General features: G+C 41.9%; 1 protein-coding gene across 6 annotated transcripts; it reads right to left on the bottom strand.

The window, feature by feature from the left end:
- Positions 1-963: 963 nt before the first annotated feature.
- On the bottom strand, positions 964-9,147 carry LOC110791886 (endoribonuclease Dicer homolog 3). Of its 6 annotated transcripts, none has more exons than XR_008920545.1 (6): positions 8,915-9,147; positions 7,952-8,031; positions 4,350-4,477; positions 3,071-3,286; positions 1,829-2,010; positions 964-1,644 (listed from the first exon to the last, which is right to left on the bottom strand). XR_008920545.1 is itself a non-coding variant. In XM_021996657.2 (2 exons), exon 2 carries the CDS (start codon positions 7,853-7,855, stop codon positions 4,889-4,891), a length of 2,967 nt encoding a protein of 988 aa, XP_021852349.2. In that variant the 5' UTR covers positions 7,856-7,918; positions 8,915-9,089; the 3' UTR covers positions 4,629-4,888. The 6 variants fall into 6 exon arrangements, 2 of the variants coding, with proteins under 2 accessions (XP_021852349.2, XP_056683959.1); XR_008920544.1 differs by lacking the exon at positions 7,952-8,031 and having other exon boundaries at positions 964-1,276; positions 1,511-1,644; positions 8,915-9,146; XR_008920546.1 differs by lacking the exon at positions 7,952-8,031 and having other exon boundaries at positions 1,829-2,021.
- Positions 9,148-21,276: the final 12,129 nt, after the last annotated feature.

Genomic DNA, 21,276 nt, shown 5'->3' on the forward strand with positions numbered 1-21,276 from the left:
CGGGGATCAAGTGTTTCCTATACCAGCTAGGCAAATGCAATCACTAGCACACTTTACTTCAAACACAATCCTTGATTGGTTTTTTGCACAACTTGTCACGAATTGCACAAACGGCGAAATATATTTTAAGGAATATGACTAGGGAAGAGGGATTCCTCCTAGTGTAGCTATGGCAAGCGAAAGTCATTCTTACTCTACTCAAGAATGAACACAAGGAGAATTACAAGTTAGAGTAAGGAACAATGCGCAGTACTACAAACCATTCCCACCCGATGGTCACGGTGTGGTTCAGTCTAGAGTTGTGTTTTTGATTTCCTAGCTAGGTTACCGATGGTCACTGTGACAACTAGGTAAATAGAAATGAGGCTCAACACCCACTAAATCACACTCTTATGGTCAACATGAAGAACAAACAATTTCCCGTGTCAAAGTGATCGTTTCTGGTGTCAACGACATTGTGCTCAATGCCTATATTGGAGAAAAAACTATAACACATGCATCACAACTTTTCCTTGGGGTTTGGAACATGGAAACAAACAAGAAAGACCAACATAATTCCTTCTAGCATGCTCATACACCCATCTCAAACAAGGACATAATACCACAACAACTAGCAAAACCCAACAAACACCAAAGGTACATACAAGAAGAGAGAGAAAGAGCTTTCATGTCATTATTCTACTAGGTGTCACCCAACCATAGGCCTAAGGGAACTACTTATACATAGTAGAACTTAAACCTAGAATATCTAAGCAACCATACCAGAAACATGACTTTCTATTTCGGGTAAACAAACTCAACCTAAAAAATGGTCGAACTTAATCACAAATTATGAAATAAAAACTCAGAAATTGTAAAGAAACCTGTAAATAGAAGCAATAACAAGATTAAGCTAAGAAATAATAATAGATTCGAATTGAAAGAGGAAATCTTGCTCCTAAGGTGCAGAATTCAAAAGAACAATAAAGCAAATTAAAGATTTAAATTAAAAAAGCAATAAAGTTGTGAGAGTGTGGAGCCTAGGAAATTCATAAAAATCAGAGAAACTACACTACAACATACTCCACACATGTGGGATTTAGGATAACATTCTATTATACTAGGGGGACATGTGCCGAAGAAGTGGAGTAGCCGCCGGGGCACAGTCCGCTCCAAGGTTGCATGGTCCGTGCCAAGATCTTTTCTTTTGCTTCTGTCCGCACGGACTTGGAAGCTGCACGGTCTGTGCTATGGTCGGCGGTAGGGCTGTCAAAAAGTGACCCGATCCAACCGATTTCTAACAAAAACCAAAGTGACACGAAAAATAAAATTCACGCATTCAATCCGCATAAGCGCACAACTACATTATCCGGTTATACCCGAACCGATTATACCCGACCGGTAACCGACCGATGACCCGATTGGTTGTTTTCACATAAACAACCCCACATGGGATTAAAATTTAAATCTAAACTAGTAACCCTACATGAAATTTAAAATTTTAGACCAATCACAGTCAAGGATATCATACCTTAGGGTATATGTAGCCTTTTCGATGCCCACTTGGATTCTTACAGTTGGTGGAAGTATTATAGATGGAGAGTTTCAATCATTTGTTCAACTTGAAAACGGACATAAAAAATTTCCATCTTTTTCATCAACATACTGCGTATAATAGACGTGATATTACAACTCAGTAAGGCTTACTCTGAACCCTGCTAAAAAAAAAAATCTAATTCCGGCATTTGGTAGGGTACAAGCCTATTAAATACACTACGAGAAGATAAACTATATCCACTGATATCTGCAGCTGATGCAAGACCTGCTAATGTATCTGAATAATGAATACCTGTTATGTTGTATGTTGTACATGCAGCATCCTTTGCAAAACTAGGAAAGATCATAGCTTGTCTTAGGGGAGACAACCTTAGATTGGACAAGGGCGATCAAGCAAAACTTGTTGGAGTTGTTGGCATGATTCTTCGCAATGACAAATCTGACGGAAATTTGTAGCTCATCTTCATGTCCTCCCTGCAACACATCTCAACCACAAAGACCTGATCGGCTGTATTTAACTACATTCATTCTACAAACTAATTATATATACTACATTCTTTTTACTGCCCCAAAAGCAAGTTTTGATGTTAAACCTGCTCCCAACATGGCTGACTTCTTCTCCAAATCCACTTACACAGAGATCTTAAAGGTTTGTTCTAACAACTTTTATTAGATTTTCTTTTATGCTATTCGGAAAGTATGTGCTACGTTTTCTTTGGGTAATCAACCAATTGGTTTGTTCATCTTTTACGCTTATCCGAAAAGATGGAAAACACCATGACCGAAGTCATAGTAGTTGCTGCTGTGTAGGTTAGATTCTGGTTTTCTTTTTCTTAATGATGATAATTAATAAACTAAATAAAACAATAGCATAAATAGGTTATTTGGTAATTCAAATGGAAAAGCGAAGAAAATGGAATATGTGGAAATCAACTAGTTATGTTTTGCCTGTTTTAATTTCCACACTTTTCCCCTACAAAGTGATGGAAAACTGAAAACAAAATTAAACAAGAAAAAAAAGTGTAACATTCCATTTCCCATAGTTTTCCACAATAATTAGCCAAACAAATTAAAATTTAGAGATTCCAAACATTTCTTTTGATTTACTTGTCTATAGATTTCCATAATTTTACTGCCCAAGTGTTCTTCCTGTTTTGACTTTTTTGTCTCACAAAAAGATTCCAAACAGGAAGAACAAAAAGAGAGAAGGAGGGAGTTCTTCGTATAGTTTACATATTTTACTTGAAACTGAGACTGTATATCTTCTACAACTAACAACCTAGTACAAATATAAAAGCCCATTCATTAAAATCTTCATGTCTCTCAATTATGCCGTTCCGTTTGATCAATTGTCTCCTAAGATAAATTTTTGAGAGTACAAATATTTTTTTTAGGAAAAAAAAAACCTATATTAGAGAATTTTCGTTTTTTTAAAACAAAAAAATAGATAAAACATTATCATTGTGACCGAATGGAGTAAATGAGTAATATAGAACATTAGAACGATTGCAACAGCATACTGTTAAAAACTTACTTCGTATCTTGCAACGTACTCCACAAACATATCCTTGTTTAGAAAAAGATTACGACAGTCAACAAATCATGTCTGAGCTCCTCCAAGTAGTGGAACATAGATCAGCCAGCATTTCATCTAAGCGTTGTACTCTTTCTTTCCCTTCACCAGCAGGAAACGAATTTTCTGCTTGTCCTGACAATCCCGATTCTACCCTATCTGTTTGCTGCAATTCAACTGCAAATTGCAAGGACAACCAAAACCTCCTTCAGAAAATTTACCAGGTAACGACGTACATGGTTTTATGTGAAGTGAGATCCATTGATCAAAGAAAATAAAAAGCACATCAGGAATCCTTAAAACACAAAGCATCTGTTTGCTGCAAATGTGTTACTACCGCATTTATGATCAGCCGTGAACATATTCTAAGGCTCTTGGAGTGATTTTCACATACACTTCAGTACTATGGATGAGTCAAGGCTTATTACAAATAACTGCAATATCATGGATGAGTCACGCCTAGGTTTTTTCACATCATATCCCTATCTATTCAAATTAAATGTTGAATGAGCATGGGACGTAAACTATTATGACAAGGATGGCTATATAATTTTGTTATGACAAAGATGATTGTATAACTGTTATGACAATGAAATACCTTTGGTATAGGTATACTGTCACCAACAAAAGGGTTAAATTTCAATTCTTTTCCCAGCATACAAATAATTGTTTTTTTAACAGAAAACTTACGCAGTTTCAGGTCATAACAAAGTATTAACTTTGGTGGTCAGTATTTTAACTAGTATTTGCTTTTATCCCACAGATAGTTAAATTTGAACTCCGTATCGAGTTATAATGGGAAAATAACATACTCCCTCCGTCCCAAAATTATTGTCCTGTTTTCCAAATCGGGCGTCCCAAAATTATAGTCCTGTTTCTAATTTTGACTATTAAGGTCTCCACTTTCTCATGTACTATATTAATTAAAAATGCATTGAAAACCCCACCAATGTACTATATTCCATTTTTCTATGTACTTTATATTCTTTCACATGTACTTTATTCTTTTTCACATGTACTTTATTCTATTTTTCTATGCAACTCAATCATCATTTGTACTTTATTCCACTTTTTCATGTACTATATTCCATTTTTCTTAAAAACCGTATTTTTGGTCAAACGAGACTTTAATTTTGGGACGGAGGGAGTATTAGATTCATCGTGGCTAAAAAAAGTTCCTGAAATAATCATATGTTAAACTTTTTTTACAATATAACCATAGAGAGAGAGAGAGACAGACCTCTAGAATGACTAGGGGCTCGTCTAGCTTCCCTCAACACTTGTTTATACAACTTCAGCACTTGAGCACGAAGAATAAAGTCCTGTTAATCAAGAGCTATACCCATGATGACCTGACCTGCTGCAACCCTGCAATCATATACTTCTACATTAGAATTTCATTAGGGGATCTTTATCACAACCAAACACAGTCTTAAGTAAAAAGGACCACAAAACACTCCCTGGGTTTTCTGGTAATAGTCAGTGCATTTAATCATAGGAGATGCTTAAAGAAACCAAATTTAGAAACGAATAAGGGACATAAATTACAGAAAGATATTATATCAGGAATTATCACATCTTCTAACGCCAATGATTAGGCGAGACAAGGCAACAAAGGAGTTCACAATTACAACAATGTTAGAACATAAATCCATAATGTACAGGGCCATAATTTATTCATTATTTCTAACAGGGAAATTTATCCTTCTTAGTGATTCTGGACTTCCTTAAATAGCTTGTTGTAGACAATCAAAGCCTAAAGGAAGTACTAGCTTGCCATTAGCAGTTGATAACAACTTTTCCCTGCTTTTCCAGCTGATAGAGCAGGTGCAATGCTGCCGAATCTTGGGAATTTTTCTTATCAGCTCGTTGCTCTCCTGTGGCCTCCATAACACCAGAATCAGGTATGAGCAAGGAAATTTTGGATGTGAAACTATTGAACCCAGTCCTTTTATCTGAACCTTGGCCAAATTCCATAGGCGATCTGGACTTCTCTTCAGTAGTTTCAAAGCTAGGCATTGGCCACTGCAATCTTTTACATAGTTCATATAATGAGCTTCTTGGTCCTCCTTTCTCTGCCTTAACAGCTGCAATAACAGGAATTGAAGCATCTGAAGCTCCATTATCTCCACAAGGCAACTGGGAGACCTTTTGCTTCTTGCGAGGTTTGTCTTTTATGACACTAAACTTCATATCAACCAAACCTGAACTGACATCATGAGATTCCTGTTTTTTCCTCTTCAAAACGCATCTATCATATGACATTCCTCTGCTCTCTAGACCCTTTAACAAATAAAGAGCAGCTTGTCCCTTGGCAGCTTTTTTGGTTTTACCAATACCTTCTCCAATTAATAGAATGTCTTCCAGTTGTAATCTCAATTCAACAAACACCACATCTTTGACATTAATACAGTGTTCTTTAAAGAAATATCCAAGGCAATCGCACAGTTCATTAAGTTCACGGAAGGGAGGCAACTCAAGATTATCAGGGGTTACAATGGGAGATAATAATGGTAAAAATATTCTCCAAACTTCTTCGACATTAAGCTTGGTATCGATTAGTATTGCACCGGCAATACTCTCAAAAAGATCACCAAGAACCTTGGGGCATTGTCTTCCCTGCAGCGATTTAGAATCTTCTGCATCAGTTACCAGCGTAACGTAGTCTGTTATTTGTTTCGAGATTGACTCGGAACAAAGCTGAAGATGTTGATACAGGTCTCTTCTAACAGAGACTTGAGCAAAATTTTCGTTGTTGACAGAAGCTGAACGTAGGTCAGTTAACTCTCCTGGATCAATATCCGTGTGGTTCTGATAAAGATGCCATGTTATCAGCACATCCAGCACAGCATCCCCCAGAAACTCCAGCCTCTCATAGCTGTAGTCCACCCCCACCCCCGTTTCTTGTTCTGTTAAATGAGTTATAGCTTCGAGTAACAGTCCCTTGGTAGAAAATTCATACCCAAGTTTAGATTCCAAGGCCGTAACCTGATCAATTTTTAAGGCGCAAGATCGGTCAGATGCCAGATTGATAGCTTTATCCACATAACAGGGCCCCAGTTCAGCTTCAATTCCTAGCCACTTCATTGTATGAAGAGCAGCCACAAATCCCCCACCAACATAGTATGCTCCAATAACTGCCTCTACACAATCAGCTATGCTTTTAGAAACCAACCACCGATGTCCCCTGTCACAGCTCTTTCCAAGTATGACAGTCTCATCAAAAGTATGATATGTGCTCTCCAAAGGCACTTCAGATGTGTCAACACTATGTGAACAAGGAACAGGATGAACTGAAAGCTGCCCAGGGGCAACCCAACGACGAGGCTCAAATGCACTATCACGTATGTACTCCTGTAGCTTACAATTAGTTCCCAGTTTATGCAAGTTAGCATTGCAAATAATACTTTGGCGCTGACCAGATAACTTTCCTTCATGTTTCTGGGGATATTTAAGAAAAACATGGCAGCTCACTGCATACTTGAGTACTGAATCACCAAGCAACTCTAAACGTTCCGAAGAAAAATCTTCACAACACCTTAGAGTCGTAAGTGCTTCCAAAATCAGTGAGCTTGGCATAGGAAACTTATAGGAAATCTCTTTCCTTAGCTGGCAGGCTAACATAATAGACTCCAACCTGTGAATCAATGAAGGTATTAAATACAATGCCCTTAAAGCTGATAGTTTGATATCAATACGGACTAAGAGCTCTGGTGGCATATTAACATGATTATTTCGTTTTGCATCAACCAGATCGCCGCTTGACAGCATTTTTCGACGCAACTCACTAGCCTCACTATCTGAGAGAAGATTGAATGGATTATGAGTCTGCTTCAACAGTAACAACGGCTGCTCAGGGTAGAACAGAACAATTCCATACTTTTTTTTGAAGTAATCAGCAAAACTAGAATACTTTGATGGTGCCCCATTAACATTAGAATCAAAAGGACTCTCAGCAGAGGTATTGACCAAGACTTCTCTAACATAATATATCCTTCCAGTGTGAATGGACATAACCACAGTTTCCTCTAACTTTTCAATAGACAATGAATGATTTGCCAAATGTATAGTACCCTCAGCAGTGCAATCTGCTACAGAAGAGTCACCAATTGAACTCCTATACTTAGCTCCAGATTGCTCAGCACTCAACCATGCAGAATTCCTCATAAATTCTACCACAGAGACACAGGAGTCGATCCCCTTCCAGTTGATTCTCCAGGAATCGTGATCTACCATGTTTGGCGGCTCAAGTGGTAAGATCAAGTATATGAATGAAGTGCTCCATAGAAGATTATTGTCTCTCTGGAGAAGAAACTCTCTATTTACCCCACTTGCTTTGGATCCTTGAAACAGTTTTCCATATAACCCATTGAAAAGAAGTTCATGAAATCGCATTGCCCGCTTTATTTGGTCTGACCCCAAATGTACTTCTCCACATGGGATAACTGATGATTTTGCCGTCTTGTCGAGTAAATACAGATCTACTTTAGCATTCGCTACATCATCATCTAGCTTTGACTCGGTCAAGAGTACAAATCCAGGGTATGACTCAATATCACAGGAGAAATCAATCTTGTAAACATGGAATACAGCACCATGAGGGTTATCTCTCCAAGTACCAGATAAGGCATCTAGACGTATTGTCCCATGTAACTCCTTTCTTTTTGTGGTTCCAGTACCAGCTGACTCATAGCCTTTCACATTTGGATCAATTTCATCACTATGATGATCATCTAAAATATCCATCAGATGCAATGTCTTACAAGCTTAAAGAAGTTGAGCAAATTGGCTATGAAAATGACGCAATACCTACATAAAAATGAATGAAAGACCCATAAGTACCTAAACACCAGTACAAGTACAAACGGTCTAATTTGATATGTTCTCCTGCTAGCAGAGGCATACTGGAGTACTGGACTTGTCTGTTGTCACAGAAAGAGACAGACAGATAGTCAGATTGATAAGTGATAGTCCATTGCTAGAGATTCAATTACTCTTGAAAAGCATCACTTATGTAAGACACAAATTCAAATACTTGGAATGAACAAGGGACACTTGGGCATTATCCTTCGAAATACAAAACCATTACAAGTTTGATGATTGTCAATAGCATAGGCTTGACATATTCCCTGGGTGGGTACCGCGACAAAATTGTCTAAAGCCAATGCAAGAATATGTTGTAACTTGTAACCTAATGATTCTTAACCTTCCACAACACATATAATGAATTCTACAAAATAGCAAAACCAGCATCAGACAGTCACTCTTCATAGTTCAGTTAGTGAAAGATCAATTACAGTTATACCAATTAACTAATCTCTCTGTTTTCTAGTTACACTTGACAATGAACATTGAAACTACTGACCTACTTCCAACCAAATTCAAAACATACTACTCACTCCAACAAACCAAACAATATATAGCCAATTGAGGGAACATTAATCTAATTACTATCAATAGGGAGAACATTAATTAAATTACAATTCAGTATGAACAGATGGCTAATTGAAATTAACAAAAATAATCATGCAAAAACCCCCTTCCCCTTTTTAACCGGTAATTTGATTGATGAATCACTATGATCAACCTACAATTTCAATTAAACTAGGTTATAATTTCAAATAAAATGCATATTAAAAGTAAGAAATTCTTGGGACATGGAAATTGAAATTGAGAAAATCAAAGTTTTACAGTAATCAAGGAAGCAGAATCATTCACAAATTTGAAGGTGGTCAGTTGAATAACATACATTGTGACTCGTGAGTGAATAAAGAAACAAAAAATAAGCTTGAATAGAAAGCGAACCAGAAGACGAAGAAGAAAGGGGATGAAGATGCCAAGATTCTTTCTTTTCCTCTCTCTGTTCCAGGCGCTGTTAATGTGGGTGATGAAGCTGTGAGACTGTAACTCCAACAACCGGTGGCGGAATGCATTTACTTTTATTTATTCATTTACGGTTATGCTTACGCACGACTGGAAAGTACAAGGAAGCCCATCTCAAGTATAAGCTCCGGTTTTTTTGTCTCTTTCATTTTACAGTTTTACCCTTTTTAATTGGCAAGTACCAAGTACAAGAAAGCACATCTCGAACCTCTATTTCTGCTTTTTTTCCCCATTGGTTACACTTTCTAGTTTCCACTACAATAAATGTGTAGTTCTTCTTCTCTTTAGAGTAGGTTTATCAAACAACAAAATTGAACTATTGAAACTTTGGGAGGCTGTTTCGGAAATTAATTAAACAATTTTATTAACTAAGTGTTGTCGCAATTTTATGTGTCGGAGTTTAATTGGTACATATAAATCCTACGTAGGATATGCGTCATCGTAATATTTTTTACTATGAATACAATATTTTTACTATGAAAATATGTAAATAAGGTAATTGATATAAATAAGGAAACAAATTAGTATTTTAAGATTCTCCTACCTTTTTTTGAAACATGTATAATAGGTTATATAAGTTAAATATTTTGATTTCCAATTTAAATCATGACATATAAGCATATCATGTCATGTTTGTGATACGGCTTATAAGTCGCATGTTACGACCTTTATCATTTTCATTAAGACATTTCAAACGGGAAAAACAAAAGAAGAGAAAAAGTTATGATCCATAATAAATTATACAAAGTAATTAAAAAATACGTCATGATATAATGGACCATGGTAATGGAGTTGAGATGAAGCGAAGGTATAAGAGAATAAGAGTTGAGTTGTTGGGCCCCTAGCTAGGTGGGATCTACTTCCAAATTCCAACCAATTAGATTATCAAAATGCCCTCCAATGGAAAATTGATAAATACCCTCGATGATAACTCATACTCCCTCCGTCCCTTAACACTCACCCTGGTTTGATCGGCACAAAATTTTAGTTAATTTAATTGACTTATTAATTTAGTAAGTGGTAGTTGATAGTAGGGTATGTTTTTTTAATATAGTTAGTGGGAAAAATGTCAAACTTTTTTGAGGTGTGAGTCCTGTTGAATTTTTTAATGTTTTTAGAAGGTAGGAATAGATAAGCTTTTGTGTGAGACCGCCTCACAGGAAAGACCGCTTTGTTGGCAGCCTCGTGGCGCGCGCTAACGTCATGCTGACGTCATCGTTTTTCAATTTTTTTTTCAATTTTTTTTCCCGGCCTTAACTAATTGGACTTTTAGCTTAACTAATTGGACTTCTGGCTTCACTAATTGGATTCCAAGCTTAACTAATTCAATATAAGGCTTAAAAATTATTCGACATTTTTTTTCTTCGAAAATTATATAAAGACAAATAGTTAAACTTATGACTCGAATAGTTATTATTTTTAAACAAAATTATTAATAACTAAAACTCATAAAATCTTAACTAATTAGTTCCAATGCTTAACTAATTGGTTTCATTGCTTAACTAATTGGTTCACCGCTTAACCAATTGGTTCCGTTGCATAATTAATTGATTTTGTTGCTTAACTAATTGATTTTCAAACTTAACTAATTGATTTCAGTGGTTAACTAATTAGTTCTAGTGTATAACTAACTGGTTCCGGTGTTTCACTAATTGGTTCCCATGCTTCACTAATTGATTCCCGTGCTTAACTAATTGGTTATATTGCTTAACTAATTGGTTATATTGCTTAACTAATTAGTTACATTTCTTGACTTATTAGTTAAAAATATATACTAAAACTCATAAAATTGTAACTAAAACCCATAAAATTGTAACTAAACCCCATAAAATTGTAACTAAATCGAAAATGTGATGGGAGGAGGGAGGGGGGAGAAAAAACCCTACCTCCAATATGATGAAATGAGGAAGAGAGAGAAAATGCGTGAGAATAAAAGGAGTATTTATTTTTGATTTTTTAAGCTGATGTCACTAACCACGTGGCAGCTTGATTGCCATCAAGGCTGTCTATCCTGTAAGACCGCCTTACCTAAAAGTTTGGAGTAGGAATATAAGTGGGTTCTTGATGAAGTAGGAGAAATAATATAATATTAGTAAAAGTATGTCATTTATAGAAACGGGGCAATTATTAAGGGATGGTTTTATAAGAAAAGCGGGGCGAGTATTCAGGGACGGAAGGAGTATATGAGTTTTTCTATAATTCTGTGGGTCAAGCTCAAACCTTTTAAGTTCTAAGGCAGATTTCACAACCTAACTATTACAAATATTTATCAACAATCTTGTCACACATTTTTGTTAAATACTAAATAGTTCTTTGATTTTTTCAGGTATTTGAATTATTGATAAACAAATTCTCTCTCCCTAATCACATAAGAGCCTGGCTTGAGCATCGGATAGACTTTTCTTGAAAACCCGTGAGGTAACTCGTTATGTTAATTTTGTAGGTGGCACATCGCCAAAAGATAGTGTGTCATGCCCCCACTAGGATGACCTCCTAATCATAATAAAAGAGACAACTGATTGTAAGGACATTACAATAATAAAAGAGACAATTAAACTAGGAAACCAAATCATTAACAAACTAACCAAGTTCAAATGTTTAGGATATACTTTTCTTGAAAACCCATGAGGCATAGTTCTCTCATTTAGTATTTTAAACGTTTTTTAATAATACTAAATATTTCTCTCATTTTTGTAGGTATCAAATTATTGATAAACAAACTCTCCCTCTCTATTCACGTAGGAGACTAACTTGAGCATTAGATAAACTTTTCTTTAAATCTCTTGAGGCAGCTCATTGTGTTAATTTCGTAGGTCACACATCGCCTAAAGGCAGCGTGTCATGACGAGCTCCTAGCAATAATAAAAGAGACAGTTCATTATGTGGAGATTACAATAATAAAAGAGACAATTAAACTAGGAAACCAAATGACTAACAAACCATACATATTTCAAAATCTCTTTTTACCTCTCCAACATCATCATTCCAGTGTCTTTTCCCTTGACTCTTGCCACGTTCTAGAACATATCCTATCTCACTCTTGATGAAGATAGGCACATTATTTGCCTAGTTGATTCAATCCTATGATACTCTCTTCCCGCTCCCTAACTGGCACGCGTTATAGCTAGTCGTCTCACCCCATGTTCGAACCTCCCTTGATCCCTTCAAATGGGCGGAGGGTGCGTAGGGAGGGGGCAGTTGGTAGGAAGGGATGGCAAGGAAGGTATATATAGGTGTTTGGGCTCCCAATTGATATTCAATTGGGCCATTAAGTCCAAATCCCAATAGCTCTAAACAACAGCATCAAACCTACCACCATGGCTATTCAGCCATCCATTAAGGCCCAAGACCCAATAGCAATAAATGACCTATGGGCATTTATTATGCAAACACTATAAATAGACCACCAAGGCTCACACCTCAAGGTACGTCCAATTTATCGCCTTAAGACTACTCTTCTAGAGAACTTCTCTCTAGAATCCGAGCATCGTTCTTACTTAGGCATCGGAGGGGCTTTCCTCGGAAACACCCCCGAGGCTAGTGACTTTGCTCTTGTGCAGGTGAATTCGGACTCGACTCATTCAAGCAAGCAAGATCTTCAACACATACGAAAGGGCCTTCATTCGAAGCCCATTGTTTCCATCTTTACAACACCGGAACAATTTGGCGCCGTCTGTGGGGAAGAACACTTCAAAGCCTTTGAAAGACATTAACCACCTCTTTCTGCAAAATGGTTAATGATGTTATCAACAACAATGATGACGATATGATAGTGCGGTCAGATTCGGAATCTGACGAAGAGGAGCACCCTCAATCGGTGGCGAGGTCACAGCCAAGCAGAGCTACGACCGCCACAAACGCAGGACCTCCGATTCCAACTAGGGAAGAGCTCACTGCGGCCATGACCATCATGCAAAACTTCCTCTTCAATGAGAAGCAGCAAGGATTGGCAAAAGACCGCAGAGAAGAGAGGAGGACCAGGCGAAGGCTGAACGAGCCGCCCAGTGTAGAGGTGTCCAGACCCGAACGAGAGCTCCTTCCCTTGACAGGAACACACCTGACGTCGAGATGGATGGAAAGCACGTGGGACACCCAAAAAAGGGCACAACAACAACCAGATTGGTTTGCAAGACCATCGCCTACTCCAACAGCTCTCCAAAGCGAATCGACTACTCATAACACTCGGATCCGAAGCTCGGTGCTCAGCAGGTTGAGGCCCTCGGTCCACTCAAGGTTAAGACCCTCGATCCATACGAGACTCGGGGTAGGCGAATCAAGCAGATCTGGCGAACGACCCGAGGTCAGTAGCCGAGAAAGAAGAAGAGACAGGAGGCATGATCGAACCCCTAGCCCCCATCGTACGCCCGAATGTTCTAATCACAGAACCTCGGCGAACGAAGGCATCAGGGCTAGACTCGGTAAAAGAATCATGACTCCCACGTCATCCCCTTTCTCGGACGAGCTGATCATGGAAGAAATACCGAAGGTAAGGCTGCCAGCACACCTGACATATAGCGGAATCACAGATCCGAGGGATCATGTCATCTCCTACGAACAGCAAATGTTCTTGAGCCCCTACTCCGAAGCATGTTGGTGTAAATATTTCCCAACCACGCTAACCGGAGTGGCGGGAGAGTGGTTTAGATCGCTGCCGAAGGGATCGATCAAAAGCTGGAAGAAGCTGAAAAAGAGATTCTGCACACAGTTCGTGAGCAACAATCGCCCCGAGCGAACCACAGCAGAACTGACCTCAATCCAACAAGAAAGAGACGAAAGTCTAAGAGAGTTCATGGCCAGATTCATGAAGGAATCAACAAACATACCAAACTTGCAGCCAGACGTGGCCATCTTCGCCTTGAAGCACGCGCTCCAGGAAGGGAAATTCCGTGAAAAGCTCTCGATGAAAAACCCCTCCAAAATAGCCGACGTGCTCCAAATGGCTGATGCATTCATCAGAACCGAAGAGTTCAACAAAGCTGCTGCAAGGTTGAAAGGATCGTCGGATCCGAGAGACACAAAAAATGCCCAGAGCAAGCCCGAGGGCAGCTCAAGGAAAGGGAAGGAGAAAGTAGGAGTTAGAGAAATGAGCCCGAAGAAAGACGGGAGAAGGGGTGAACTTCAACCCAAATACGCTAACTACACTCCACTGACTCTGCCCCGAAAAGAAATCTTTAGCCTCAACAGAAATGATGAAAAGTGGAAACTACCTGGGAAGCTCAAGTCCAACCCAGCTCGAAGAAACAAGAACAAATGGTGCGAGTTTCATGATGACTTCGGTCACCACACCGAAGAATGCAACTCGCTGAAAGACAACATTGAGGACCTCGTTCGCCGAGGTTACCTGAAACAATACTTGTTAGACCGAAGGGAGGAAAAAGAAAAGGCCGCAAGTGGCAAACAACACGAGCAACCCAAGAAAAGGGTCTACGAAGCAACAGGGCACAAGAAGAATGACATCCTAGTGGTGTTCGGGGGACAGAAGTCTGGCCAGGCCAGCAAGAAACACCTAAGAGCTCTCACCCATCGAGTCAACTTCAGCGCAGTGGGAGACAACCAACCACACCCCCCGAACATGACCTTCACTGCCGATGATTGCTTCGGAGTCCAGTACAAACATGACGATCCTCTAGTCATCTCCATGGACCTCAATAACCACAACGTACACCGAGTGTTGGTCGACGGAGGAAGTGCCGTCAACATCATCTTCAGAAACTGCTTCGAGCAACTGATCCTCGAAGAGTCAGAGGAAGCATTGACGAAAGTCAGTTACCCCCTGATCGGATTCAACGGATCCGCAGCTATCCCTCGAGGAAAGATCACCCTGCCAGTCACAGTGGGCGAAGGCCAAGCAGCAAAAACCCTTCGGGACGAATTTTTGGTAATGGACTGCGACTCAGTATACAACGTAATCATGGGAAGAACCATGATTCACAAGATGCAAGCAGTCCCCTCCACATACCATCAGCTGATGATATACGTCTCGGACGCAGGATTCGCCGAACGAATTAGAGGTGATCAAGAGGTTGCAAGAAGAACCTGCCACACCGCCGTCCGAAAGCCCAAATTAGGAGACGGTTCCGAGGCGGAGAAAGATGCTCCAGGAGAGGAGAGCAAGGCAAAAAGGAGAAAAGCAAGCACGAGCAGCTTATCTCCCGCAGAAGTCGATGCCCGCCCCGAAACCCTATCTCCCGAACCAGATCAGGAAATGGAGGATATCTTCCTCGAAGAAGGTTCAGACAGGAGCGTCCGAATAGGCAAGGGCCTAAGCTCGGGGCTCCGAATCGATTTGATCCAACTGCTCAGGGATCACAAAGACATTTTTGCATGGTCAGCAGCAGATATGCCAGGGATAAATCCGAAGCTGATTTGTCACAAGCTGGACGTCAACGCTGAAGCTCGGCCAATCAAACAAAAGAAGAGGAATTACTCCTCGGAGAAAAACAGAGCCATCGCCGAAGAGGTGAAAAAGTTGCAGGAAGCCGGATTCATCGAGCCATGCATGTACCCAAAATGGTTGGCCAACGCGGTGATGGTCAAGAAAGCGAACGGCTCTTGGCGAATGTGCGTGGATTTCACAGATCTGAACCGAGCCTGCCCCAAGGACTGCTATCCCCTGCCGAGGATAGATCAATTGGTTGACTCCACCAGCGGCCATGCACTGCTCAGCTTCATGGATGCCTTTTCAGGCTACCATCAAGTGTTCATGCACCCCGACGACAGGGCGAAGACAACATTCATCACGAGCGCAGGAGTGTTCAACTACAAAATGATGCCCTTCGGCTTGAAAAATGCCGGCGCTACATACCAGAGGCTAGTTGATCACGTCTTCGCCGACCAGAAAGGGAGGAACGTCGAGGTCTATGTGGATGACTCCATCGTAAAAAGCATTAAGGAGGAAGACCATGTCAAGGACTTGGCAGAGACCTTCGGAAACCTGAGGAAATACAGCATGAAGCTGAACCCAAAAAAATGTGTCTTCGGGGTGAAGTCGGGGAAATTCCTCGGATTCATGGTGAGTGAAAGAGGAATCGATGCGAACCCGGACAAAGTCCAAGCAGCGTTGGATTTACCCGAGCCAAGGACCAAGAGAGACGTGCAGAGGCTAACCGGCAGGTTAGCCACACTAACAAGGTTCATATCAAAAGCCTCGGACAAGGGAGCCCCTTTCTTCAAAGCACTAAAACCAAAGAGCCTCCCCGGGGGAGAAGCAGAACCAGTCAAGAAAAAGGGGGTCCCGAGGAAGGTGGACCCCGAGCTGATATGGGAGCAGGAGCAAAAAGAGGCTTTTCAGCAACTCAGAGCCCACCTAGCTCAACTGCCGACACTAGCCAGGCCAAAGGAGGGGGAAACCCTGTACCTATATGTCGCAGTCAGCCCTGGAACCGTCAGCGCAGTGCTTCTTCGGGAAGAAGAGAAGAAACAACAGCCAATCTACTTCACCAGTCGAACACGCACAGGGGCCGAAACTCGGTACCCGCTCATCGAGAAAGTTGCATATGCAGTGGTGGTAGCTGCACGAAAACTGAGGCCATACTTCGACTCCCACCAGATCACAGTACTAACCGACTAACCACTCGAGAAAGTACTCGACAAAATAGAGAGGTCAGGAAGATTACCTGCCTGGGCCTTCGAACTATCAGAGTTCGGCATCAAATATCAGCCGAGGACCGCCATCAAAGCACAGGCGTTGGCAGACTTCTTGGCCGAGTGCTCATACCAGGAAATGCTGGATGATACGAAAAGCACTTGAGAGGTCTTCACTGACGGATCTTCCACAGTAAACGGCTCAGGAGCAGGAGTTGTACTAATCCCCCCAACGGGGAAAAGCATAGAGTATGCATTGAAGTTCGGATTCAAAGCAACTAACAACGAGGCCGAATATGAGGCCGCAATCGCAGGGATAGAGCTTTGCTTATCCCTGGAGGCCGAGCATGTTTGCCTCAAAACTGATTCCCAGCTTGTAGCCAACCAGATCCGAGGGGAGTATGAGGCCAAGTGGCCCAGCATGACAGCTTACTTAGCGAAAATTAAATCCTTAACGTCAAAGTTAAGATCCTTTGAAGTCATTCTCATCCCCTGAGGACAAAACACGCAAGGAGACGCACTGTCAAAACTCGCAAGCTCAACACTCATCGACCTAAACAGGTCGGTCCACGTGGAAGTTCACCAAGAAAGAAGCATTGATTTGCTACCCCCACAGTATGCAGTTTACGTACCGAACCCAGCTGGATGGACGCAGTAATTGCATACAAAGAAAGGGGAGAACTTCCCGAAGATAAGCTACAGGCGAGAAAGCTGAAAAGATTCAACAAGTGGTTCATCATCAACGCCGAAGGAGAGCTCATGAGGAAATCATTCTCCGCTCCACTGCTAAAATGTGTGGGTCCAACAGACGCTGACTATATCCTAAGAGAAATCCACCTCGCGATATGCGGAAACCACATCGGAGGCAGGACATTGGCACACAAAGCCCTTCGGGCCGGATACTGGTGGCCCACTATGGTTTCCGAGGCAAAGCAGATGGCAAGGAAATGCGAGAAATGCCAAAAGTTCGCACCAGCTATCCATCAACCAGCTCAAACCTTACAATCAACACTGTATCCCTTACCATTCGCACAGTGGGGGTTAGACATCATTGGTCCCTTCCCCTCAGCTACGAACCAGAAGAAGTGGTTGATTATAGGAGTCGACTATTTTAGCAAATGGATCGAAGCTGAAGCTGTCTCCTCCATCACCGAACCTCAGGTCCGCAAGTTCATATGGCAGAACATCATCACAAGGTTCGGCATACCAAGACTGATGGTCTTCGACCACGGGAAACAGTTCGACAACACCCCGCTACAAAAGTGGTGCAAACAGTTCGGCATACACCTAGCTTACTCGGCAGTTTGCCACCCACAAAGCAACGGGCAAGCCGAAGCTGCAAACAAACTCATCCTCAACGCACTCAAGAAAAGAGTCGAGGATGACAAAAACAAGTGGTTAGAAGAGCTACTCGGAACGCTATGGTCCCTTCGAACCACCGAGAAAGAAGCTACTGGGCAAACACCGTTCCACCTTATATATGGATCCGAAGCTGTCATCCCTGTGGAAATCGGAACAGAAAGCTTGAGGATCCAGGCATACAACAGGTATGATGGACTCCAAGGAGAAAGCAACAACCAACTTCTGTCTGAAGCTCTCGACCTACTAGACGAAGCTCGGAACGATGCGAGGACACTCAACGCAGCTTATTTGCAGAGGGTCAACAAGCATTACAATCGAAGAGTCAACGCCAGACCCCTAAAGTCGGTGATCTAGTACTCAGAAACGCCGCCTCGGTTCAGAAAGGACGGATCCATGGCAAACTCTCAGCCACCTGGGAAGGACCATACATCATCCATTCCGAAAAAAGGCCAGGCACGTTTATGCTGAAACAGTTAGATGGAACAATCTTGAAGAACCATTGGAATACCGATGTTCTCAAGAAATATTTTGTATGATCTCTGTCTGTAAACCAAGTAAGTTTTTTAATGAGAAGAGGAAAGCCGTTTGGCACCATGTGTTTCATTAAACCTATCTCTATATTTCAAATTCATTGTCCCTTTATATATACATGCAGCCTCGGATCTGATCAATCCGAGACTAAAAGCAGGTTGACTTTGCCCATTCCTTGATAAAATGCAAGAAATGACCAAATCATACACTTCGGGGAATCATCCAGAATCCTCGGATTCGCGATACCCAGATAAACCTTGTTCGCAACAAACAGTCGCTCGAATCAAGTTATAAAACTTCGGCTCAGATCCACGGATCGCCAAAGTCATAACTAAGAGGCAGACTAGCGATCTCTTGCCCAGGTTTCCGAACCACAAGAGATCGGAAGAACAATTCAGACCTCTGAGCAGATCGACGGATTTGAAGAGTCTGGAAATTAAAGAGTCTCTTAGCAGATCTACGGATTTGAAGAACTCGCAAAATTAAAGAGTCTCTTAGCAGATATACGGATTTGAAGAACTCGCAAAATTAAAGAGTCTCTTAGCAGATCTACGGATTTGAAGAACTCGCAAAATCAAAGGGTTTCTTAGCAAGTCTGCGAAAAAGAAGAGCTCGAAAATCTACGGATTCAAAGGCAAAGACTTAAAACTTCGGAAGTGCAAAAAAATTGAAAAGAGGCAGCCAAGTAACAAATATTCATTTTTCATTCAATATTCGGGGGAAGTACAAATACATCAAACAGCTCGGTGCATACCCGAGGACCCTCAAAAATTGAAAACAAAATGAAACAGTTAAAATCGGCAGCCATCAACAGACAATACCGGCCTACCGAAGTACTAAAAAGCAAAAAGAAACAAGTACAACGCACCGCCGAGGCAAAAGGGGGAAAGGCAAGCACACATTCGGAAGTCCTCAACTGGAACCGACCGACTCTGAAGAAGACGACTGCCCGAATCCCTAACTCTTGGGAGTCTCAGGAGCAGCCCCTAGGGAAGCATCCTTCGAAGAACCCCCAGCAGTAGTGTCACCTTCGGAATTCGCCTTCTGGGCCCGAGCCTCTGCAAGAGCAGCTTGGCGTTCAGCTTCAGCTTCGTCTCGATCAGCCTGGCACTCCACCAAGTGATCATGGGCCCGCATTCAGAGAGGAACTTTCTCATTCCAAGGGAAATGAGGCATGTGCTTCGCAAACATGCGCCGAGCACCCAGAATACCATTCCAATACTGCTCTCTACACTGATCAGCAATATAGAGGTCAACTCGCTCTTGCTCCAACTTCCGAATGGCCTCATCCTTCTCTCGGATCTTCAGTTGGAGAACAGGCACCTTGTCAGCTTGGTTCTGAATCATCTCCTGATTCTTGACAAACTGACAAAGCCTCGCCTTCGCATCCTTGCTCTGCTTATCAGCCGCCTCAAATTTAGACGTCATCTCCTTGAGAAGTCTGTCTTTTTCTTCAAGTTCGCTCGCAAACTTGGCGGCCATATCTTTCCTCTCCTTGTCGAAGGAAGCTATTTTTTCAGCATCCTCTTCGACTCGGAAGGTGAGCTTTCCAACTTCAGTCCCGATCTGCTCAGCAGAAGCTCTAGCCTCGCGACTGTACTGAAGGTACAGCTGCTTGACTTCCACAAGCTCGGAGAAGAGCTGCCCAGCCTTCTGGTCCAAGATAGGAATATCACGAGCGTAAGCCTCCTGATATCTCCTCAGTTGTCTCTCCTCAACCGAGCTGCACTCGGAAGCGAACGAGGACCAGAAAACAGCCTGGGAGCGAAGGAAAGATGAGCAAAAGTAGGAAAAAGATAACACAAAAACACAAATCAAAGAGAAAATCCAACACTTACCTCATTCAGGTAGTACTGGGCCATCATAGCCGGGTTCCTCTCTTCAGCTCCAGGAACCCTCCACTGCGGATTGGCCCGAAGAAGATTCTCCCGAGCAGCTTCGGGACCCACTAAAGATCCCACGTGAGCCATGGGATTCTCTCCCAAAACCGGAACCCTAGCATACCGAGCCATCGCCTTCCTTACTTCCTCGGGGATTCGTTTCAGCGGAACATCCGAGCAAGGGTCAGCATGGATCAATCTATCCAGGGCCGAGGTCGAAGTAGAACCCAAAGTTGAGTGGCGCCTCTTCCTCGTCAGACCCTGCTCGGGCTGCTCCTCCTCAGCAGACGGAATATCCTTCTCAGCCTCGGGAACCTCAACATTGGGGCCTGTGAGATCCACCATCTCCTTATCTGGACTTCTCTCTCTTTCGAGAGGAACGTCAACAGATTCCTTCTTCTCCTCGGCCACGATAGGGACATCCGAGCCAGGAACAAAGTCGGCTTCAATCGCCTCCATCACCTTGGTGATATCCTGGATCTCGATCCCTAAAGCAGTAGACGGCTTCAGCGGAGAGGGGATGGTATCTTCCTCAGCCAACGGTTGATCCACGGGCGGCGGTTCCGCAACCACCACACTCTTTAACTTCTGCCCTGGCAAGGGCATGAAGTGAAGAAGGTTCTTGGGAGGAGGCATGTCTTCCGAAACCGTTTCCTACAAAACAAGCGTTCAAAGATGAGCTTCAAAAAAGGAAAAGACGGACTACAAGAAAGCTCCTAAGTCAGAGCAAATACCTTCTCCGAGGACTGAGAAACCTTCGCCTTCTTCGGATGCGCAGAAGACTTCAGAAGAGTGCTACCCTTCCTTTTCCTTTGATCCTAAGAAAAGGAGACCAAGGATCAATAAACTCAGAGGAAGAAAAAAGAGGAAATAAAGAAAAAAAGGTGAAGTACCTGGTTCCTAGATAAAGAGATATCTATCCGAGCC

This window comes from Spinacia oleracea, chromosome 5 (genome assembly GCF_020520425.1).
Source record: "Spinacia oleracea cultivar Varoflay chromosome 5, BTI_SOV_V1, whole genome shotgun sequence".
Taxonomy (NCBI): Eukaryota; Viridiplantae; Streptophyta; class Magnoliopsida; order Caryophyllales; family Amaranthaceae; genus Spinacia; species Spinacia oleracea.